This window comes from Littorina saxatilis, linkage group LG2 (genome assembly GCF_037325665.1).
Source record: "Littorina saxatilis isolate snail1 linkage group LG2, US_GU_Lsax_2.0, whole genome shotgun sequence".
NCBI lineage: Eukaryota > Metazoa > Mollusca > Gastropoda > Littorinimorpha > Littorinidae > Littorina > Littorina saxatilis.
The window spans coordinates 72,549,507-72,572,576 of NC_090246.1; the positions used below are offsets into that span (position 1 = coordinate 72,549,507).

A 23,070-nucleotide genomic window follows, 5' to 3' on the forward strand; every position below is an offset into this window, starting at 1 on the left:
ATGAGGTATAATTCAATGTCATACAGATTTAAAAAGCTGTGAGAAGAAATAAATTCTTTTTGAAGATTAAATGCCTCATGATCTCTGACATTATTTTTCTTCTTGTATATATTTGCATGAAAGTTACCCTTTCAGCAAAAACGGGGGGAAATCAACAACCGATAAGAAAAGTTACAAAGAACTTGCACATCGCATGATATGACGAATTGACCAGGCACTTGTTTCTGCAGAACATTTTTTGCGTACTGAAATCACAAACAAAAATGTCTGTGATCTAGACACAAGATAAACAAATAAACAAAAAAGGTCAAGTACTTACTGTGTAGGTCATTTCCCGGCCTGTGCGCAGGTTTTGAGCGACGGTAATCCTACCAGTGCTCTCGTTAATCTTGAGGTAGTACAGCCCTTGTCCTTCCCCTGCCAGTCGGTACTTGATGGAGCCCTGTGGAAGACAATTCACATAGATCAAGATCACACTTTTTCTATGCTCAGAAGACATGTTAGTTTTGCTGGAATTACTGACACAGATGTCCATTTACTTAGTGCATTTCAGTTTCTTGTTGCAATGAATATAAACAAAATTAAAAAAAGGACTTCCCTGTCTTGTTGAGCCAGTATGTTAAAATGTTGCATAGGTAATCCTAAATGGGGTAAATTTACAAAGTCTGTGTAGAGTTTAGACATAAGGTATATGATCATATAAGTTAGTATGACCGTCATTGGCTCTGTCAATGCCTGTTTTTAACCGCTCGCTTCCCTTAATATAACAAACCGACAAAAGTGTGCCATCCTCCCAAACAACATCTTCAAAATCTCCAAAACCGTTTGGAATTCTGGGTAAGGAAATCTTTTTATGAAATGACGTCAGAGCTTTTCTGCGATTGGTCAATAATGCATTTCAGAGCGAGTGTCAACATAATGTCGGTCAAACTTGAAATTAATGCTACTTGAGTTTGCTTTCCAAATTGATATGAACTTAACGGGAGCAGAAGGTCAGTTATCAACTTAACTTACCTTGAACAGATAGATCAACAGAACGTACCCTACACAAATACGAACGAAGAGACTCGGAAACCAACGAGTCGATACTGATCATATGCTCGAGAACTCACTTGTAAGATTAGAAGTCAAGATATTTCTTTTCACCACCCAAGTCCATGAGCCAGGTTAGCTCAGTTGGTAAATAGTCTGATCGCTCAATACACAGGTGGTCATGGATTTGAATCTTTTAGTGGGTAAGCAACACAGATATTTCTGTTTCAACTACTGCTACAGCCAGAGTGGGAATACCTTCATCCTTAAATCCCATTTGCTAGTCCCATTTGTTTCTATCATATTCAATCAAGAGCATAACTACACACCGTTGGAGATGGTTTGCTGGCGAGAGCGTCGAAGACAAAAACATTCACAGCACGGCTCTCTTCCACCTCCACTGTGGCTGTCGCCGGAGTGAAATTAGGCCTTGAGATTCTCGAGATGAAGATTCTCACGTCAACCTCTACAGATTTGGCTGGGCGGCCAGAGTCCATCACACGTACTCTCAACTGCAAGAATAGTGATGGTGTTGAAAAGACACACAAAAACACAAAAACATAAATAAATAAACAAATAACAACAGACCTGTTTACCCCTAAAACATTGCATGTGTATTTTCTGGGAGCAAAATGAGGCAAATGTGTAGTTTTGTAATTGAATGTGTAGAATTTCTCGTCGACCTATCACAACAACAAGAACAATGATTGCTACTTTTTACCACATGTATTGATTGACTGACGGAAAAATGGGAATTGCAGACAGTGCAATGAGCATGATGTTTTCCTTTCCGCGAAGACAAGGCATGGGTAGTCCTGATGATATTTTGGCAGAAAGACTTGGTTCGGCGCATTGCTCGTCTTTTTCTTTTTGGTCGGTGGCCTTTCGGAGTCATTTTCTTCACAGTTCTCATCTTCACTTTCGTGTGCTCTGCGTTCAGCAATTGTGTCGAAACGCTCGCATGGTTTGGCAGTAACGCTTTCAGTTGTGCCCGGCATTTGCTACAACGCAACGCCCGTGGGCGCTTTACGCGCTGCACGCAGCAAACGACTGCTGGCCGAAAACATGGATTGGAAAATGGATCGGTCAAGGGAGATGAAGAAAATTACGGATTGTGATATGCGTAGCCGAAACAATACCGTTTGCGTGCAGGGACGGGGCGGTGTGAGAGCACAACGGGACAAGGAACAGGTGAAAAGACGAGAAAAAAAAAAAAAGAAAAAAAAAAATTTTTTATTTTTTTTATTTTTATTTTTTAAATACCGTTTGCGTAGAAAACGACAGACTTGCGTAGTTGCGTAGTATATTATTCAAATTCGTAGTTTACTACGCTCAATGTGTAGTGTAAACAGGTCTGTAACAACAACACAGACAACATAAAATAACAACAACACAGACAACATAAAATAACAACAACACAGACAACATAAAATAGCAACAACAGCAAACACTTTGCTTCAGCAAACAACTTGTACCTACCGCCATAACCCCCCAAAAAGCTGACAATGAATTCTACAGATCTATTCAAAAGGGGGTAGAGATTTTACAAGCAAGGTGAATATACTCGCCTGCATTTATGTGTCTGTACACAGTCATGTGCATGCATCTATGTATCCGTGTGTCTCTGTGACTAAGTGTGTCTGTAAGTGTGTGTTTCTGTCTGTGAATCTGTCTGTGCTTGCATGTGCGCATGCATGTGCACTCCCACTCATTTAGGTGGTTCCTACATGATTGCGGGAGAAAGTAACACATGCTTGCATTGCAATGCTTGAAAGATAGAAAAAACGGGAAACAAAACAACAGAAATAAGAAAACCATGTGAAACTAACCGAGTAGTCATTGTCAGGTGCCTGTGTCAAAGGTCTCAGGATGGAGATGCTACCGGTCTGAGGCTGGATGTAGAAGTAGCTGAGCCCACTGCGACCCTTGTTGTCACTGATCAGTTCGTAGGTCAGTGAGTCCTGTTGCAGGGAGAAAAGGTAGAAGTTATTGAATATCATGCTTTTTATTTGCTTTTAAACGCGAAAAAAAGCAGAGCTTTCAATATAAAGGCAAGCAGTATGTATATGTCCTCTGTACATTACAGCAACTCCTTTTAAAATAATTTAAAATCTGCAGCCACCAATAACTTGCGCGGTTTGCAATGCTACCAAGTTTCCATTTACATGAGAGAAAAAAAAACAGGGGCAAAAAAAGAAAGATGTGAGATATACCTAAAGACTGTTCACTTTATAAAAACTTTGACAGAACCAATATAAGAAATATTATTCAACTCACCCCGTCTCCATCAGTTGCTGAGATGTTAAAGATGGCATCGCTGAAAGCCCACGTCTCGGGGATGGTCCTCTGGTACGTGGCAGAAATGATTGGAGTGTTGGGATTGTGTGTGACGCCAATGGTCACTGTGCTTGTGGCACGCTGGTCAGGGAAGGCACTGTCGTATGCGAAGATTCGCAGCTGAAAAGAAGAAACAACCTTTGAGTCAAATACTTACCTGATATACCTCTTTTTGTTTTCTTCCCACTTTTTATACTTATAATTTGTAATACTAACCCACTGCCCAGAAAATTATCAAGCTCAATCAATATTCGGAGCAAAAACGATCAGACGAGATGAACATTCTCGCAAAGGAATGAAATTAAAAAGGAAAGCAAATGTATTCCAAGGTCCTTAAGATGAGAAGCGTGTCCTGGATAATGCACTAACATGTATTCACGAGACGAGAACATTTCCGCAAAGGAACCAAAATAGGAAAGGAAAGCAAAGGTACTCTAAGCTCCTCAAGGTGAGCATCGTGTACATGAACTAAAATCTATTCAAACGGCTTATGAAAAAAAGGCACCATCATTTACCTGATACTGTGACCTTGACAGTTCGTCTGTTTTCAAATCATTCCTCACAGTGATAACACCAGAGACTGGGTTGATGGCAAAGAAGTAGTCAGCTGGATAGATTCCCTCAGCAACATAGGTCAGGTTACCCTAGGGGAGAGAAAAAAGAGCATGCATTGATCTGTGTGCCTAGATTTGTCAACACTTACTCTGCAAGACACTATCAAGCTTGCATTTGCTGGCAACCCATTCTAATTTGCACATGCACATGCGCACGCACACACACACGTACACACTCACATACCTGTAAGCCATGTACTGTACAGTTTTTATATACGAGCATGCATACAAGCCCTTGAGCACATATGGTTTTGCCACAATCTCCATTCCTGTAGCTCACCAGCTCAAGCAGCCTCAGGTGTAAACTAATGCACTCAGGTCTGCACTGATGAATTTGCGAGAAATAGTTATGGCACTGGTCTGCATCCAAAAATTCCAAAAATACTGATCACCACAGTTCAAGATAATGAATCAAGCTTTCCACATCCATATATTCTCTCCTGTCCCCCTGTTCCTTCTTTCTCCACTTACCTGCAAGTCTCCATCAGTTGCAGAGACAAGGCTGTACACATTGAAGCCAGTGGGGGTTGTTTCCAGGATGGTGCCAGCACTGTAAGGAGCGTTGATAAAGATTGGCAGGATGGGCCTCACATTGATGTTGAAGTTTACGATGGCATCATCAGTTCGGCTTAGGATCGGTCGATCAGTGGCTTGGACATTCAGCTGCAAATGCAAGGCAGGCATGGTTAACGTTTAATGAACATTGAAATTGTAGTTAATGACAAAATAAAGAGCAATGACTCCACTGATAAATGAATATTTTTAGAATACATGTATATACTTATTTTTGGGAAAATAAATTTTGTAAAAAGAGGCACAGAGTCAAGCATGCCCTGGCGATCACCTCTCAATTATGAACACCTGCCCATTTAGTCCAAGCCAAAGTATCCCTGATGAGAGTTTTTATTTTGCTAGATAATTCACTTCTCAATAGCAACCACATTTCTATTATGGCCACCTTCGGTCAGTACCTTGGTTGGTCATTATAGACAGGTCCTACTGTAATAAAACCACACATTTGTGTAATATACCTCATGTATACACACATGCTCGAACACACATACACACACTCACGTACACGCGTGCACAAACACACACACACGCACACACACACATTAAAATCCCACTCTCCCACTCCCGCATCCTTTCACATCCTGTATCTCATCCTCCAATACAACAAGAACTGTGAAAAGATCTATATAATCTTATGTACACTTACAGACAGCTGAGTAGTGGTAACCTCCAAAGGTTTGACAAGAGTGATAGCACCAGTAGCTGCGTTCAGCAAGAAGTAGGAAGACCCGCTGCCACTGAGAATCCTGTATGTTGGGACATCCTGCATATTTGCACACAGAAAACTCACAAATAAGTTTGTATTTAGTGATGTGGAAGTGTCATTGGAAAGAAGTTAATCGTAAACTATGATAAACACGTTCTAAAATAAACTGGGGAAGGTAGGAGGAAAGAATGAATCAATTTCTTGGAAGTTAGCAAATGATAAATATCCTATACAGACACAGACACACACACTCCCACAAATGTGACAAAAAGACAAAATAACACACACACACACACACACACACACACACAAACATATTCTTTCTTTTCCTCTCCACCCCCTTCCTTCCTTCTCACAAGCAGACAAACAACATAACAACGGTGGAACAGCACACACACACACAAATGTTTCTTTCCCAAAGTAACATTTTGGCTCACCCCATCAGCATCATTGGCTCTGATGGTGGCCACCACGTCACCAACGCTGGTCTGAATGTTGACATTCTCGGTGTAAACATCCTGAGTGAAGATGGGTGGGTTGGGGTTGCGCACCACGCTGATGGTTAGCGTGCTGGTGGTCCTCACGCTGGGGATACTACTGTCGTGTACCGTCACCGCAAGCTGGGGACACACACATAAAACGTGTTAGCAATGACTAAAGGTAGTCCCATAACCATGGTCGTTGGGCAACGAGATGTTAGAGATCTCAACTTCTCTTGGGCCATGCCAGCTTTATGAGGGCGGTGCCCACTCCTCTCCCTCGCTGCCTTTACCTAGCAATGACTGTCTTCTGTCAACTCTCTTGCTAGTACAGTGGAACCCCCTTTTTAAGACCCGGCCCCTGTTTAAAGACTTCCTCCCTTTTAAGACCTTGCTTTTTCAGACTGTCTGTTCATTACCTCTGCAAATGTATCCCTATTTTAAGACTCCCTCCTTTTTAAGACCTAATTTATTTATAGATTATTGGAGGTCATAAAAGAGGGTTCCACTGTACACTTCATGGAATTCAAAATATGAAGTTTTGCCATCATGTCTTGGTGGCATACAGTAGGTTTCAGTTTCAGTCTGCTGACCTTTTCTTAAAGACCCACTATGTGATAGGAATGTTTAATGAATTAGAACAATTGGTCAATAACCAATGATGAACTCATGAATGAATGCACGATGCACACACACACAAACACACTCACAAGAAAGAAATTCTTTAATGCAGAGTTCCTTACTTGAGACCAACATGACCACAGACACTGCGGATTACAGACAAAACAAGAGAAGGTAAAGCAAAACAGCTTACCCGGTACAAACTCGTTGAGGGGTCCAGACTGAGGTTGGTATTGATGCTCACATAACCTGTACTGTTCAGGTTGAACATGCTGGGAGCAGCACCATTGCCAATGGCAGTGAACACAAGGGTACCCTGAAAATGGCAGGAACATTTGACCAATGAAGAACATGAAAATGCAAATAAGTAGGTAGCACACTGGAATCAAGTTAGGTAACACAAGTTCAAGAATAAAAAAGTATATGCATAAAACAGAAACCATATGGCATGATCAAACATTAACAATCAAGAGGCAATGACCACTACATTTGTGAACAAAGAAATACACAGGTACTACATCAACACTTCATAAGACACATAAACTAACTCTCTCTCTCTCTCTCTCTCTCTCTCTCTCTCTCTCTCTCTTTAAAACTCTCTAAAACTCTCTCTAAAACTCTCTCTCTCACTCTCTCTCTCTCTCTCACACACACACACACACACACACACACACACACACACAAACACACACACAAACACACACACAAACACACACACAAACACACACACAAACACACACAGACTGACACACAAAAACACACACACAAACACACACACACACACACAAACACACACCCAAACACACAAAGACTGTCAGAATTGGCTTACAATCAGGTTGGGATCTGAAGCACTGATCTGGTAGACAGATAGACCTTGCACATCATCCTCGTCCCTCTGAACAGTCGTGGGCAAGTTGGAGAAGCTTGGCGCGGTGTCACGAAGGACAAGCACACTTACGGTGGCTACTCCCGTCCTTGACACATTCAGACGCCGGTCGCTTGCTAGGACTTCGAACTAAACATAACAGAGAAAGAAAAAAATAAACCAACACTCATTGCTGGCTTTGAGGATTTCAAGCTTATGGACACCAAAAAGACTGAGAATTCCAAATGACTTAGTGTAAGAAATACATACAGTGTACATGAACAGTCACAAACGCATGTTCAGAGGCACAGACATATACCTAAACTGAGCACTATCATGTATACACAGACTTCGAACTAGACAAAACAGAAAAAGAGAACAAATAAACAAACACGCATTGCTGGCTTTGTGGATTTCAAGCTTACAGACACCAAAAAGACTGAGAATTCCAAATGACCTAGTGTAAGAAAATACATACAGTGTACATGAACAGTCGCAAATGCATGTTCAGAGGCACAGACATATACCTAAACAGAAGCGCTATCATGTATAACACCATTCTGATCAGTCATCGCTCAACGGCTATCGCCAGTTATCTCTCTGACCGGACGTTAAAGTCCTACGCGAATCTATCAAACCAAGAATACAGAGTTATCTCCCATATGTTGTTCTCGAGCACTGTTCGCGAGACGAAAATGATTGCACATTGGCCGACTTTGACAGTGATCTCCGTTCTGTTCTTCACAGTTATGATAAAGACATCGTTCTAAGGTCAAAACAAGTCGAAATTGTGGGACTGCTGCCGGAAGGAGACCGTAATATATGGTTGCATCACTGTCAAAAAATCGTCTGCTCCAACAAGCGCTGAAACCAAACGGTTGATTATCACGTGACACTTTTGCCATATTTAGAGTTGTTTGCACAGTAAATACAGCCGCGAAAAATAGCTCGCTTGAAACTGTCTTACATATCAATTCCTTTGTAATTTAAAAATTACACAACACCATGAAAAATCATTATCGACGATCGCGAATCTGCTTATATCCATAACACATTACGAAAAGATCTAAATATGTAAAAAAAATCGGTTTCCTTGCCAGACAAGGAAACTCAAGGCATCCTGTCAGGGAGAGAATGAGCCGAACTCATTTTGACCTGAGGTCAGGATGGTATAACACAACATGCAGGTAAGCAGCAGCAATACACACATTGATAAACAAATAAACATGAACTGCAATATCAGATGTCTGATGTAAACACAAGAGATTCCAATGCTCATACTAGACACCCAAAATAAAATTGGCCATGCCATTTGTCTCAATATTTACTGGAGGAAAAACTGGGAGAGGAAAGAAAAAGTCTCACTCACATTGTACACATCAGTGTTGCTGAGAGAGAGCTCCTGCAGCAAGAAGATTTGACCAGTTCTACCGTCAATGGTAAAGAACCTTTCATCTTCTGGGTCACCTCTCATGCTGTATGTCAACTGGTCCTGTGGACAGAAATAGTCCGAAAAATGCATGTGAGCATGGGCAAAGGCTCATACACATATGCACGTAAACACACACAAGAATATTTGCTGCAGAATGTGTGAGTCAATCAAACACACACACACACACACACACACACACACACACACACACACACACACACACACACACACAAACAGACACACACACACCTCTGCATACATAAGCACAAACAAACACGGAAAGTGCAGCTCAATCGAACATTACTAAACTCACATTGTCAGGATCTGTGGCAGTCACGTTGAGAATGTTGGAGCCAGATGGTCTGTACTCAAACACCTGAACAGGGTAGCTTGAAGAGGTGAAGGATGGAATACCATCATTGTGAGACACAGTCACGGTCACACGGCACGTCCCAAAGTTGGTGGAGTAATAGGTGTCGTACACTGAGGCAATCAGCTGTAACAAGCAGGTTCCAGTTAGTAAAACCACAAGGCGATGATAAAACTCTGTGCATTTTGTAAATGTATTTATGAACTTACTTCCACACAGAGATCATCCGAAACGCTTTCGAGTACAATAAAGGAAAGAACATTTGTGTTGTTTAAAAAAAATTTTCCAATCTTTACGTACATTTTCCACCAAGCTTTCTCTGACAAACCAGGGCAAAAACCTAAAGAGAAAGGCTGACAAGATGAAGAGACAAAGAAATGAAGAAAGCCATATAGACCCATGAACAGATTTGCAGACAGATGAAGAGACGCAGAGATGAAGAGAGCTATAGGCAGATGAAAAGATATGCAAACAGATAAAGAGACGCAGAGATGAAGAGAGCTATAGACCCATGAACAGATTTGCAGACAGATGAAGAGACGCAGAGATGAAGAGAGCTATAGGCAGATGAAAAGATATACACAGACAGATGAAAAGATATACACAGACAGATGAAAAGATCCAGAGGCAGATGAAAAGATATACACAGACAGATGAAGAGATCAAGAGGCAGATGAAAAGATATACACAGACAGATGAAAAGATCCAAAGGCAGATGAAGAGATATACACAGAGAGATGAAGAGATCAAGAGGCAGATGAAAAGATATACACAGACAGATGAAGAGATCCAAAGGCAGATGAAAAGATCCAAAGGCAGATGAAGATATATACACAGACAGATGAAGAGATCAAGAGGCAGATGAAGAGATATACACAGACAGATGAAGAGATCAAGAGGCAGATGATGAGATGCACAGACATTCAAAGAGACACAGGCAGATGAAGAGATAGGCACACATGTAAAGAGATACACAGACAGCAGACTGATGAAAATAGCCATAAAAGGAGAGATCAATGGACAGACAGGTGAACTTATCCAAACAATGATGAACACAGATAGACCCAAACCCACATACACAAGCAACGCAATCAGAGATAGTGGGACCACTGACCTCAAACCTGGTGGTCAGTGTTGTTCTCAGTGACCGTCTCACAGTGACCCGACCGTCTTCAAACAGCTGAAAGTAGGCCCATGCCAGAGCGTCACCCGTTGGGGAGAAGCGCAGGTCACCCTGGATTCACACAACAGTTGTCAGTAATAAGTTTAATTGTAAAACATTTACAAAATATTTAAAAGCCTACAAGTACATACAGCAAAATAAAAAATAAAAAATAAAAAACAAACACAGAAATCACACACACACACACACACATAAAGTAATGACACCACCATTCCTTTAAAGATACTGTCACACACACATTCTTTTCCTGATACCACCATACCAAACAAGTTACACTTCTCTCACTGTTCTCACCATCTCAGGGGGGGAGGGGGCGGGAAGAAGCTGGTAGTTAATGAAGGGACTGAAGATAGAGCACAAGAAATACAACAAAGCAAGAATAGGAAGTGCTCTTACTTACCCTGGTATTAAAAAAAGCTATAACTTACCCTAGTATCAAAAAGCTATAACTTACCCTGGTATCAAAAAGCTATTACTTACCCTGGTATCAAAAAGCTATTACTTACCCTGACATCAAAAAGTGCTCTTACTTACACTGGGTTCAAAAACTTAACTTACCCTGGTATCAAAAAGCTATAAAAGTATAACTTACCCTGGTATCAAAAAGCTATAAAAGTATAACTTACCCTGGTATCAAAAAGCTCTAAGTTACCCCAGCATCAAAAAGCTTTAAGTACATACCCTGGCATCAAAAAGCTTAACTTACCCCCATCAAAAAGCTTAACTTACCCTGGCAACATAAAGCTTAACTTACCCTGGCGTCAAAAAGCTTTAACATACCCCAGCATCAAAAAGCTTACCTTACCCTGGCGCCAAAAAGCTTTAACTTACCCTGGCATCAAAAAGCTTACCTTACCCTGGCATCAAAAAGCTTACCTTACCCTGGCATCAAAAAGCTTACCTTACCCTGGCAACATAAAGCTTAACTTACCCTGGCGTCAAAAAGCTTTAACATACCCCAGCATCAAAAAGCTTACCTTACCCTGGCGCCAAAAAGCTTTAACTTACCCTGGCATCATAAAGCTTAACTTACCCTGGCGTCAAAAAGCTTTAACATACCCCAGCATCAAAAAGCTTACCTTACCCTGGCGCCAAAAAGCTTTAACTTACCCTGGCATCATAAAGCTTAACTTACCCTGGCATCATAAAGCTTAACTTACCCTGGCATCATAAAGCTTTAACTTACCCTGGCATCATAAAGCTTAACTTACCCTGGCATCATAAAGCTCAACTTACCCTGGCATCATAAAGCTTAACTTACCCTGGCATCATAAAGCTTAACTTACCCTGGCATCATAAAGCTTAACTTACCCTGGCATCATAAAGCTCAACTTACCCTGGCATCATAAAGCTTTAACTTACCCTGGCATCATAAAGCTTAACTTACCCTGGCATCATAAAGCTTAACTTACCCTGGCATCATAAAGCTTTAACTTACCCTGGCGTCAAAAACCTTTAACTTACCCTGGCATCAAAAACCTTTAACTTACCCTGGCATCATAAAGCTTGACTTACCCTGGCATCATAAAGCTAAACTTACCCTGGCATCATAAAGCTTTAACTTACCCTGGCGTCAAAAACCTTTAACTTACCCTGGCATCATAAAGCTTGACTTACCCTGGCATTAAAAAAGCTTTAACTTACCCTGGCATCAAAAACCTTTAACTTACCCTGGCATCATAAAGCTTAACTTACCCTGGCATCATAAAGCTGAACTTACCCTGGCATCAAAAAGCTTTAACTTACCCTGGCTTCAAAAAGCTTTAACTTACCCTGACATCACCGTCCTGAGCCTGGAAGCGATACACCTGTGTGCTGTTGATTAGCGCATTCTCGTTGATTGGGATGATCAGGTTGTTCTGAGAACAGGTGGGACTTCCTGCATCACGTTCAACGTTGATTGTCACTGTGATGCGCACTCGGCACTGGCGAATTCCATTGTCATAGGCAGAGACTGTGAACTGCAAAATAAGCACAGTTCTTCCCTCAAAGACAGTGACTGGAAAGTATCACAGTCTGTTACATAATAGAACTAAGAAGGCAATACATTGTGAAAAAAAAGAAAAGCATGTGAGGTTCGTAAAATCTGCATTGAGGCCACATTTCTAAGAAAAGGACAGAAGATATCACAGCATAAATGTGTAGCAAACAGTTATCTCACAAAGTAGTAGATCTGCAATCATTCAATAATTGCAGTGTCTGTTCATACTACAGCAGCAAAAAGCAACACATCAAGTTAACTTCTTGCAAATTCCCTTTCAACATTGCCCTTGAACAGGAAAATATTCTCCCCTGCAAACAAAGACTGGTATAAAGAGCATAAAGGTCCTCTAAAACGACAACAAATTTCCAAAGCAGCAAACATACCCTGTAAGTGCTCTGCGCAGTTCCCAGATCTCCGCTCACGTAGATGGCGCCAGTTGATGAACTGATGAAGAAGTACCTTGAGGCGTCTCTTCCTGCATTGTCCTGGTCGATGAAGAAGCTCACAATGTCCTGAAAGAAAGACACAGGAATTTGAAACTCAATATAAAAAACAGCTATTGTAAACATAACAATAAGTTGGTGTCAGTCAGCCTTCTTTGCTCTTTTGGTGACTCCACTAATGACGGTGTATTTACAATGTTCACTTCAACATACTGATTCTGCAGAAATGTCAGTGTATACGGAAAGATACTTTTTTCAGGAAGCCCTCGCCTTGATTAATGGAACCCTGCATACACTCTTGGGAAGTAAAATGTCTTCCCTTCATCAACATTTCAGAATTTAGGTACACTGTTGATATTATCAATCATGATTAAAATGTTACAAAATTCAACTAACACACAACAGAAACAACCCAGAGGCAAACCAAAAGACAAACTAACAGACAAACTAAGCACAATAAATAGTCCTTGCAGAAGATTAAAAAGACCCGATGCCCATAAATGAGCAAAGGTGAAGACTTGAGTCAAAACAAGCCTGAATAGTCTGTGTGCAAGATTAACACTCCAGATAAACATATACTGTTCAAAAAAAGAAACGCATAGCTTGTAATATTTGGTTAATTTAGTTATATGGCTACAAGGATATCCACCAAACTGCAGAAAAAGTTTATCTGGTCGTCGACCTTTCGTTCATTGCCACAAGTGAGCTCTGCACGTGACGCATGCGTTATCAGTGGCTACAATGTCAAAATTGCTCATTTGGCATGACCACTCGTCATGCTTCAGTGTAATCTCGTGAAACTCGGGGAATATTGAGCTCTCACCATGTCTTCCAAAACCCATAAAAGCGGATTGTTCGCCACAAAGAAATCAGACGACAATTCAGCGACGAAAGATGGCCCGATTGAGCAGAGAAGACCGCCAAATTGCATTGGGTCGTTTACAAGCAGGCCAAAGTCAAAGTGCAATCGCCAGGCACTTCCACGTGTCCCAGAGCACCATCAGTAGACTGTGGGTCAGGTTTCAAGCCACTGGCTCCGTTGCTGACTTGCCACGAGCGGGAAGACCAAGGGCGACAACTGCTGCTCACGACCGCTTCATACGGCTCCGCCACCTCCGGAATCGTTTCCTGTCGGCCTCATCTTCTGTCCAGGCTCTCCCCGGGCCACACCGATTATCGGACCAGACCGTGCGGAACCGCCTGCATGAAGCTGGTTTGAGAGCTCGCAGACCTCACAGAGGAGCTGTCCTCACCCGCCGCCATCGCCAGAACCGAGTGCAGTGGGGCAACCAGCACCTTCGCTGGACTGTCCGGAATCACTGGAGACACGTGTGGTTCAGCGACGAGTCCTACTTCCTGCTCCAGCGACATGATGGTCGGAGGAGGGTCTACCGGAGAGTAAACGAACGTTACGCGCCCAACCGTGTGGATGAGGCACCCGTTCATGGTGGTGGAGGCGTCATGGTGTGGGGGGCGATCAATACCGCTGGAAGGAGCACCCTGGTGCACATCCAAGGGCGCATAACTGCCCAGCGATACGTGGAGGAAATTCTGCGCCCACACGCCCTTCCTCTTCTGGCTGACCAGGATGCCATATTCCAGCGGGACAACGCTCGCCCGCACACAGCACGACTCACCACCCAGTTCCTCACCGACCACCATGTCCAGGTGCTTCCCTGGCCATCCATGTCGCCAGACATGAACCCGATAGAACACCTCTGGGATGAATTGGACAGACGTGTGCGCAGCCGAGAAGAAGCGCCGGCAAATCACCGCGATCTATTGCAGGCACTTCAGGAGGAGTGGGACACCATCCCACAGCAAGATATCCGGCATCTGATCCAGTCCATGCCCAGAAGGTGCCGGGCAGTTGTTGCTGCTCAAGGCAGTCACACCCCCTACTGACTTGACAGCCTCGGCACCCAAACGTATTGATTGACTGATTGATTTGAAGATGCAAATGAACTGTGTGTGCATTCAACTGTGTCCATACCAAATTTCAAACAAATAATCTAAATATTGGATTTTCTGTTAATTTTTTCGAAAAATAAAACACATTTGGCAAGTAGCAACTATGCGTTTCTTTTTTTGAACAGTATAGATGTTGATGACCAGAAATAAAGACTTCAGACATAAGAGATCCTCATCTGGCTGCGGCTCCTCACTGTTATCTCAAACCTGGAAATATTCCGAGTGTGTTGCACTCACCCCATCAGCATCAGAGGCGGTGACATTGAGAACAAAGGCATTCTGAGGATAGTTCTCAGGAATAGTCATGGTGTAGCCACCAGGGCTGGAGAAGATGGGACAGTTGGGATTGCGATTGACAGTGATCACCACCACTTCTTGGTCCTTCAGGTCTGGGTTTTGACGATCGTAACACTCCACCACCAGCTGGATCAGAGAGAGGAAATATTGTAATCATTAGAAGCAGCAAATTTACTGTTTTCACTGTTGAAATCATCGGTATGCATTTTTTTATGAGTCGGATCATTGAAAGAAAGCTTCATTATTTAATAGCTTTTCTTTAAAATTGTACAGTCAACTTTATCTAAATAAATAATTTGCACATCATCAAGTTCACCTATCAGTTTCTTAAATAATTAAAGGATATGACTATTTGAACTCTCTCCGACAAAGTTAAAAAAAATTTGTTTATGAATAAAACACTCAGAAACACAGACAGACAGACAGACAAAAACGCTCACAAAGTAAGAGATGATGAAAGCAGAATAACAAGAACATAAACCAGCAAGCAAACAAAAGAAAAAAAGAACTGACCGTGTAGGTCTGTGTCTGCGCAGCGTCCAAATTCAAGTTTCCTTCCAGGGTGACCTGTCCAGTCTGGTTGTTCACTGCAAAGTACTGGTCAGCTGGCCGATAGCCCAGAAGGCGGTAGCGAATACGATCAGTGTTCTGCACAAATGCATGGATTTTAAGCATTTCCTCTTTGCTTTTCTGCTGTCCTTGAAACAACACTTTAAGACATCTTCGATTACCCGAAAGAACAAAACATGCAGATGGTTGAAATCTGTAGACATTTTCATTTTGGTCCCAAACATTTTACTTCACCCCATCTTTGCTTAATTTTCAGCTGAAACATACAGCATACTTGGGCACTTTTGCAGATATCATTTATGTGAACATTTACCTATATACTGCAAATCTTGTACAGCTTAGAGCAGGTACTGTGATTTTTTAAAAATGGATAAGAGAAAGTGAAAAGTTCTGTCTGCTATTTAAAAGAAAAGCTGCGTACACAGTAACAAGGATTTATTTATGGAAAAAAATATCTCTGCAGGAAATCTCTACGCACATGTAAATGCACACCCACATAAACTCATGAACGCACACACATGCAACCCCACCTGCTGTGGCGTGGTCAGATCTGGGTCAGTGCACCTGATGGTGCCAATATTTGAGGGGGAAGTTTGGTAGATCGTGATGGGTAAGTTGTATGGGGTACCCGTGAACTGGGGTGGCCTATCGATAGCCGAGCGGGTGATCGTGATCTGAACGCTGGCAGAAGCAGTGTTTCCTCTTCCATCAGATGCTTGGACAGTAAACTGCAACAAAAGAGAAGGTTAGCTTAGATTTTCTTTAATTGGACAAAAATGAGAAAAGGGGTCTACAGACAGATAAAGACAGAGTAAGATAGGGAAGGAGCAAGGGACAGAAATAGTACTAGAAAAGGAGAAAAGCAGGAGAGAAAAAGACAGACTCTGATGCCAAGAGAGGGGGGGAGGGGGTCAGCAGAGGCAGAAGGAGAGAAACATGTACAGTACAAATAGACAAGGTGAAAGCACCTGCCCACGGCAAGTACCTACACAGAGGCATAGACACACACACACATGATCCAACTTACCCTGTAGACGTTTTTCTGTTGTCCGTTAATTTCCAAGGGTGTCTCAGTGAGAGGCTTGCGAACACTGATCTCTCCTCTTTCACTGTCCAGCAGGAAGAAGGTGGAGGCTCCATCATCATTGGGCAGCTGAATCCTGTAGGTGATCTTATCCTGAGAAGTGAGAAAGCACAGAGATCTTTTAGCTGCTCCTGTATGCTGGCGTTATTATCACCTCCCTGTTTTACTGTCAATACACACACACTCAGACTGATGCACGCGCACCGGAGCAGGATAGAACAGCAAACAAACATAACAACAAAATCAATTGCTTACAGCTAGTAGTATGCGTCTGTTCAAGTTGTTATTTCAAACTCACGTTCACTGTAAATCCTTTTCAATGTGAGATTGATATTTCGTTTATGTGAAGTAAAGACGACATGGACAATAACATCTGTGACATCATAAACAACCGCAACAATGATAGTCTTACATTGTCGTTGTCAGTGGCCGTGATGTTTCCGACCAAGTCACCCAGGGGAGCTGTGTCGGAGACGGTGAAGAAGTAGTTGGCATTTGGCTGGAAGACCGGCAAGTTGGGGTTGCGAGGAATGGTGAATGTCACCGTGGTCTGTGCTGTCCTTCTTGGGTGGGGAGAGTCATAGGCAATCAGTTGCAACTGAAATCGGAGAGGAAATTTGTAACGTATTTTTACCCTTACAAAATATCTAAAGATTCTTGTACAACCTGAACTGTGTAGCTGTTATCTACATGCAAGAATGCTGTCCAAGCAGCAATTAATTGTGCATGCTCTGATTTTTTGGTTGCAACAAAAATTGGTTGCAACCAAAAATTGTTTCTGCAGTAGAAGGAAGTATGGAGCGAGAGCAGAGAAGGACGCATTACCGTGTAGGTGGCCAGCTGGTCAGGGTCTGCCTTCAGGTCACGTGCAAGACGAATCTCGCCAGTGGTGGAGTTGACACGGAACAGGGATCCAGCCGGATAGTCTCCAACAAGTTCATACGTGATGACACCCTGAAAAGACCGAGAAAAGAACATAAATATAAACGACTTCCTGGTGCTGATGAACAATCTGTTGATGACATGTTTACCATCAACTTATTCCACTCTCATTTAAAAGCCTTGTGAGCAAAATGCCACACCATCTCACACCCCCCAACTCCATATTTGGAAATTCTATGTCAAATTCTTGTACAAGGCCTTGTTCTATGTCAAATAGTGTACTTTAAATCCTTTCATTCTGAGGCGACTTTTGTCTCAATTTTTTTCACATGCACAAAATGAAATCTAACCAAAGCCAGCCAACTTACACAAAAACAAGGATGGAAATCATTGGTCTAAAACATCTAAAGACAGATAGCAGGCAGATAGACCAATGGACAGGCATGCACATACACACACACACACACACACACACACACACATGCACGTATGCACACATGCATACACACATGCACACACACACACACATACACACACACACACACACACACACACACACACACAAACACACAGTCAAGCAGAACCTACATACCTCTTGATCATTGTCTCTGGCTGTCACCTGGCGAACACTGGAGCCAACAGCCTGAGTCTCAGAAATGGCAGTATTGGCGTAACTAGCTGGCTGGAAGAACGGTGTCTGGTCAAGCCGGACAGTGATGTACACCAATGTGGTGTCCCGCTTTCTGGACACAGGATGGTCATCCACAGCTTCTACCGTCAGCTGCACACATCAAGGTTGTGAATGAGATTTAAGCACACGCAGGCACAAGCCGTGTTCACGCGAACAAGTATGCCATGTGCCATACACACGAGTCAGCCAAAGAGTATGGGTAAGGCTTTGAACAGGAACACAGAAGCATCTACAGATAAAAGACAAGTGCTTCTTCCAGACAAGTTAGCCAATCTTAGAGAGAAAAAAAAGAGCTTTCTGCAGTGATTTGTAAATAGTCTTGATGTGGAAAACCAATCCAACAAGATAAACACAATGAAAATGCCCCAATAAGACGGACTATTGCATCAAGAAGAAAAGTAAATGCTTGCACCGCCCACATTTAGTCATATGTAATACATAAACGAAAAAATAAAGATCTACTGCTCCAGCTTCATAAAAATAATGTTCAAGAGAACGATGATTTCCTCTTATTGATCCAAAATTGCCTCCCTGCGACTTGTATCAATCCTTTTAGTTATACATTCAGCGTGATGGTAAATTTCACACGGGGCTAAATCAGGATATTAGCAAATATCTGTGTGCAATCAGTAGTCGGATGGTGAAAAACTTACATTGTAGAAAGTGATTCTGGTTCCCTCAAGAGACTTGCGCAAGATGAAGACACCCGTCAGGGGATCCATGTAAAACACTTGATTGATGTTTGGCTGGTTGGCAGCAAGTATATTGTACACCACTTGATCCTTTAAAAAAAACAGAGGAAATTGAGATACATGTGTAAACCAGTCACTTGACTTGCACTCTTTGAATGCCCAGTCAACCCGTGATGATTATTTCAGAAAACTGACACTCCATCCCAACTAAGAAAATTTTGAATTAAAATCTGTCGAAGAACACAATCTCTCTCTCTCTCTCTCCAATCTCTCTCCAATCTCTCTCTCTCTCTCTCTCTCTCTCTCTCTCGTATGCCACTACCCTTATTAATAAAGTATTATCTTATTTCTCAGTCCTTTTTCCTCCATTTTTGTTAGGCCATACTCATCAACAAATGTGTACCTGTAACTTGATGGTCCAATGCTCCTGTAATCTAAGAACTGTTGGAGAGTCTTCTTAGGATAGAGAATGAGAGAGAGAGAGAGAGAGAGAGAGAGAGAGAGAGAGAGAGAGAGAGAGAGAGAGAGAGAGAGAGAGAGAGAGAGAGAGAATTTAAGCATGCGTGCATGTGTGAGTGCACACATGGTTGTGTGTGCGCATTCCTGTTTGTGCATATATCTTCAGTTTGTTTGCTTATTACTCGATTGCTCCATGCCAATGAATTTAATATAAAGTGAATAAAGGCCAAATATCAGGCAATATTAGGTCTGAAGTGGGAAGTAGTGTTGATTTTGAATGAAACATGGGTATATCCACTGACCCCATCCCTGTCGTTGGCAGTGATGTTGATGACCTGTTCCAGGACATTGTGGTACTCCGAGATGGTCACCCGGTAAGGGTTTTGCGTAAAGATTGGACCATAGATGTTGCGAGTGATGAAGATAGTGCCACTGCAGATCGCCACACGTCCAGAATCCGCCCGGTCGTAGACACGCACTTGAATCTACAGAAGATAACATGTTGCAGTGATAGCAAGTCCCGGACAGACGCACACTTCAGTCTAAAAAAGATGACAACAATTCCCATGCACAGGCACTTGAATCTAAAGATGACAGTATTAAGTCATCAAAGTCCCACCTATAGACACACACTTTAATCTTGAGAAGCAAAAACATCAAGGTGCTCAAGGCAAACAAAAACAAAAAACAAAACCAGCAAAACAAACAAATATGTACTTTTTTTGGACCGCCCTCTTCATTTACACAAAGGACACCAGAACTGACCAGTTAAGAGAATTAGCTTCGACAAGTACATGTACTGAAGTCTTCATAACCAGGTAAAAGCACTTCTCAGCAACAACTCTCCACGTCTTCTCATACAGAGATTTTGCCTATTAAGTTAAAGTCACACGGGCAATTCAATCGTCAAGATTCAATCGCGCGATTCGATCTTGAGCCGATCGCAGATCACATCGTAGGCCATTGACCCGTCACATGATGAACGATTGACGAACAATTGACTAACGATTGACGAGCGATAACTCCACGCGAGCGGGGCGGAAGTGACGTGTCACAGTGAACACGGCAAACGCGCTGTGCGAGAGCAGACGCTAATGTTCGAACATCGCTCTACCTTTCTGAAAAATACCTTTCAGTCTTACGCCTTTGCGAGAAATTAAGTTCCCAGACAGTTGCAATTAATGGTTCCCGACAGCTGTACACGCCTAAAACGTCTCCTTTATATCTGAGTGAGCAACTGTTCTTCCAAAAAATTTTGAATCGACAAAGAGACTTTCTTTCTTTCTTTATTTGGTGTTTAACGTCGTTTTCAACCACGAAGGTTATATCGCGACGAGGGAAAAGGGGGAGATGGGATAGGGGAAAGGGGGGAGATGGGATAGAGCCACTTGTTAAGTGTTTCTTGTTCACAAAAGCACTAATCAAATGTAAGGCTTCTTTTTAAGCCTACTGTCTATATGATACTTACCGAGACAGTACTATTCTTGCACATTATCTATTATAGGCCGAAAAAATTGGACAAAACGCTGCGTGGGTACAATTATCTCCCATAACCATGCGCCACCGTGGATCCCAAGCACTGTCTGAGTGCTTCCCCCTTACAGGATGTAGGTGGCGCGTCCTCTTTCTTTATGAGCTGCAGACCCTCAAAAAGCCCATAACATATCAAGAGGGGAGGCGGGAGGGAAACTCTAATAGTACTGTCTCGGTAAGTATCATATAGACAGTAGGCTTAAAAAGAAGCCTTACAGTCAATATAACACTTACCTCGACAGTACTATTCTTGCACAGAATACCAGAGTGGTGTGAGGGTGATATGTAGAGTATTAAACTCCTTAATCAAAATCACTTAAATCCAAGGATTAAGATACCCAGGCAATTTTCGAACAGTACTACTGTAAAAGAAAATATACCCAAGAAAAATACCTTAGACTGACGTGACCATGCTGGCAACCACTGCTTTGGCAATGCCATACGACTGGTCAAGCCTGAGACTGGAAAAGTCTCGCATATAGTGGTTAATAAACGTGGCTGGAGTCTTCCAGAACGCGACCGCCATTATGCTTTGGAGCGAGGCACCCCGCACGTGCGCCAACGAGGAGCCGATAGCCCGAATCTCGTGTGCCCTGATGTCAGGGACCACATCCACTTGAGCATGAACATAAGCCTGTTTGATAAGCAAGGTCAGCCAACGAGCTAAAGTTTGTCTAGAAATATCCGATTGGTACTTCGGATTAAGCGAGACAAACAGTGACCGCTTAGAAGACCGAAAGCTACGTGTTCTATCCAGGTACACTCTAAGGGCACGTACTGGGCAGAGGAAGCGATCAGGGTCATCATGTTCAAGAGTGGGAGCCAAGGCTTGAATGACTACTGGTTTGGACAACTCCGAGGCATTCTGATTCTTGGCTCGAAAGTCTGGTAGGAAAGCCAACGTCACCTGATGTGTGGTGAACTCAATGTCAAATTCCAGGCCACTCAAAGCTTGAATACCACTGAGTCTACGGCAAGTGGCTAAAGCGATGAGGAACACAGTCTTAAAAGTCAGGAACTTGATACTAATGCCTGCCAGGGGTTCAAACTCCTTGCTACGCAGGAGTTTGAGAACCAGGAAGACATCCCACTTGAGAAATGAAACCCGAGGTTTAGACACCGCTGCATTGCTAATACCCGAAAGGACATTAGCAATGAGGGAGGAACTGATCAAGTGTTCAGGTCTGCGACCAGTAGCAGCCGCAATCGTGGAAGTGATGGCAGATTTGTATCCAAGAAGAGTCTTAGAAGAAAGACTCTTCTTTTGATACACTTCCACCAGGAAGTTGGCCAAGTCCTGTGTTGAGGGATAAAGCGGCTTTATCCCCTTGGACAAGGCGAAGGAGGCCCAAGCTCTCCAGCGTAAGTCATAGAGCTGATTAGTTGATCGCCTCTTAGCGTTCAAGGAAAACTCTACTGAACTCTTGTGCAATCCTAGTGCAAGCAGTTTGGAGCGCACAAGAGCCATGCGGTCAAGCACAGACTCTCTGGACGTGGATGAGGGAGGCCTGATCGAGGCTGGAGCAGACTTCCCCCGTCCAGATTCAGAGGTAGAGGGTCTACGTGGGTGAGACCGCGAAGATCTGGAAACCACGGAGCTGTTGGCCAGTAAGGCGCGACCAAAATCAGTCTTGGCCGTTCCTGCAGATACTTTGCCAGTACCCTCGGAATCAGAGATGTCGGGGGATAGGCGTAAGCATCGAGGAGCCTCCACGAGAGAGTGAATGCGTCCACGTGGAACGCATTCGTGTCTCGAAAGGGGCTGACGTACCTGGGAAGCCGAGCGCTGAATCGAGTTGCGAACAGATCGATCAGAGGACGGTCCCACCTTGCCCACAGACGCCGTAGAACGTTGTGAGCGATGGTCCATTCTGTGGGGAGAACCTGATCGCCCCGACTGAGAATGTCGGCCAGGGCGTTCAGTTTCCCCGGAACGAATTGGACTGACATCCGGACCTGATTGGTCTGGCACCAGAGCAGAATCTCCTCCGCTAACAGGGAGAGGGACCGAGAATTGGTGCCCCCCTGGTGGCGAAGGTAAGCTAGGCATGTGGTGTTGTCCCCGTGGACCAACACATCCTGATCCCGAATCAGGAGGCGAAACTCCAGCAGAGCCCGACGAACCGCCTCCAACTCTAGAAAGTTGATGTGTAGGAGGGACTCCTCCTGGGTCCAGACCCCCTGGGCCTCGTGCAGGTCCAGGTGGGCCCCCCAACCCCGCGTAGAAGCGTCGGTGTACAGGAAGAGAGACG

At 43.2% G+C, this 23,070-nt stretch overlaps 1 protein-coding gene across 1 annotated transcript in view; it reads right to left on the reverse strand.

Moving 5' to 3' along the window:
- The window catches only part of LOC138959676 (uncharacterized), a 204,976-nt gene that overhangs the window by 48,229 nt on the left and 133,677 nt on the right, over positions 1-23,070 (reverse strand). Inside the window, exons 123-146 of the mRNA XM_070331253.1 lie at positions 19,588-19,770; positions 18,788-18,916; positions 18,036-18,224; positions 17,387-17,515; positions 16,974-17,159; positions 16,505-16,654; positions 16,008-16,205; positions 15,421-15,555; positions 14,848-15,033; positions 12,580-12,708; positions 11,985-12,173; positions 10,144-10,263; positions 8,973-9,155; positions 8,597-8,719; positions 7,192-7,377; positions 6,556-6,678; positions 5,700-5,882; positions 5,203-5,319; positions 4,455-4,646; positions 3,885-4,013; positions 3,310-3,489; positions 2,862-2,993; positions 1,362-1,544; positions 320-442 (exon numbers count right to left, since the gene is read on the reverse strand). Coding sequence (XP_070187354.1) covers positions 320-442; positions 1,362-1,544; positions 2,862-2,993; positions 3,310-3,489; positions 3,885-4,013; positions 4,455-4,646; positions 5,203-5,319; positions 5,700-5,882; positions 6,556-6,678; positions 7,192-7,377; positions 8,597-8,719; positions 8,973-9,155; positions 10,144-10,263; positions 11,985-12,173; positions 12,580-12,708; positions 14,848-15,033; positions 15,421-15,555; positions 16,008-16,205; positions 16,505-16,654; positions 16,974-17,159; positions 17,387-17,515; positions 18,036-18,224; positions 18,788-18,916; positions 19,588-19,770 — 3,777 coding nt within the window. The remainder of the gene's footprint in view (positions 1-319; positions 443-1,361; positions 1,545-2,861; positions 2,994-3,309; positions 3,490-3,884; positions 4,014-4,454; positions 4,647-5,202; positions 5,320-5,699; positions 5,883-6,555; positions 6,679-7,191; positions 7,378-8,596; positions 8,720-8,972; positions 9,156-10,143; positions 10,264-11,984; positions 12,174-12,579; positions 12,709-14,847; positions 15,034-15,420; positions 15,556-16,007; positions 16,206-16,504; positions 16,655-16,973; positions 17,160-17,386; positions 17,516-18,035; positions 18,225-18,787; positions 18,917-19,587; positions 19,771-23,070) is intronic.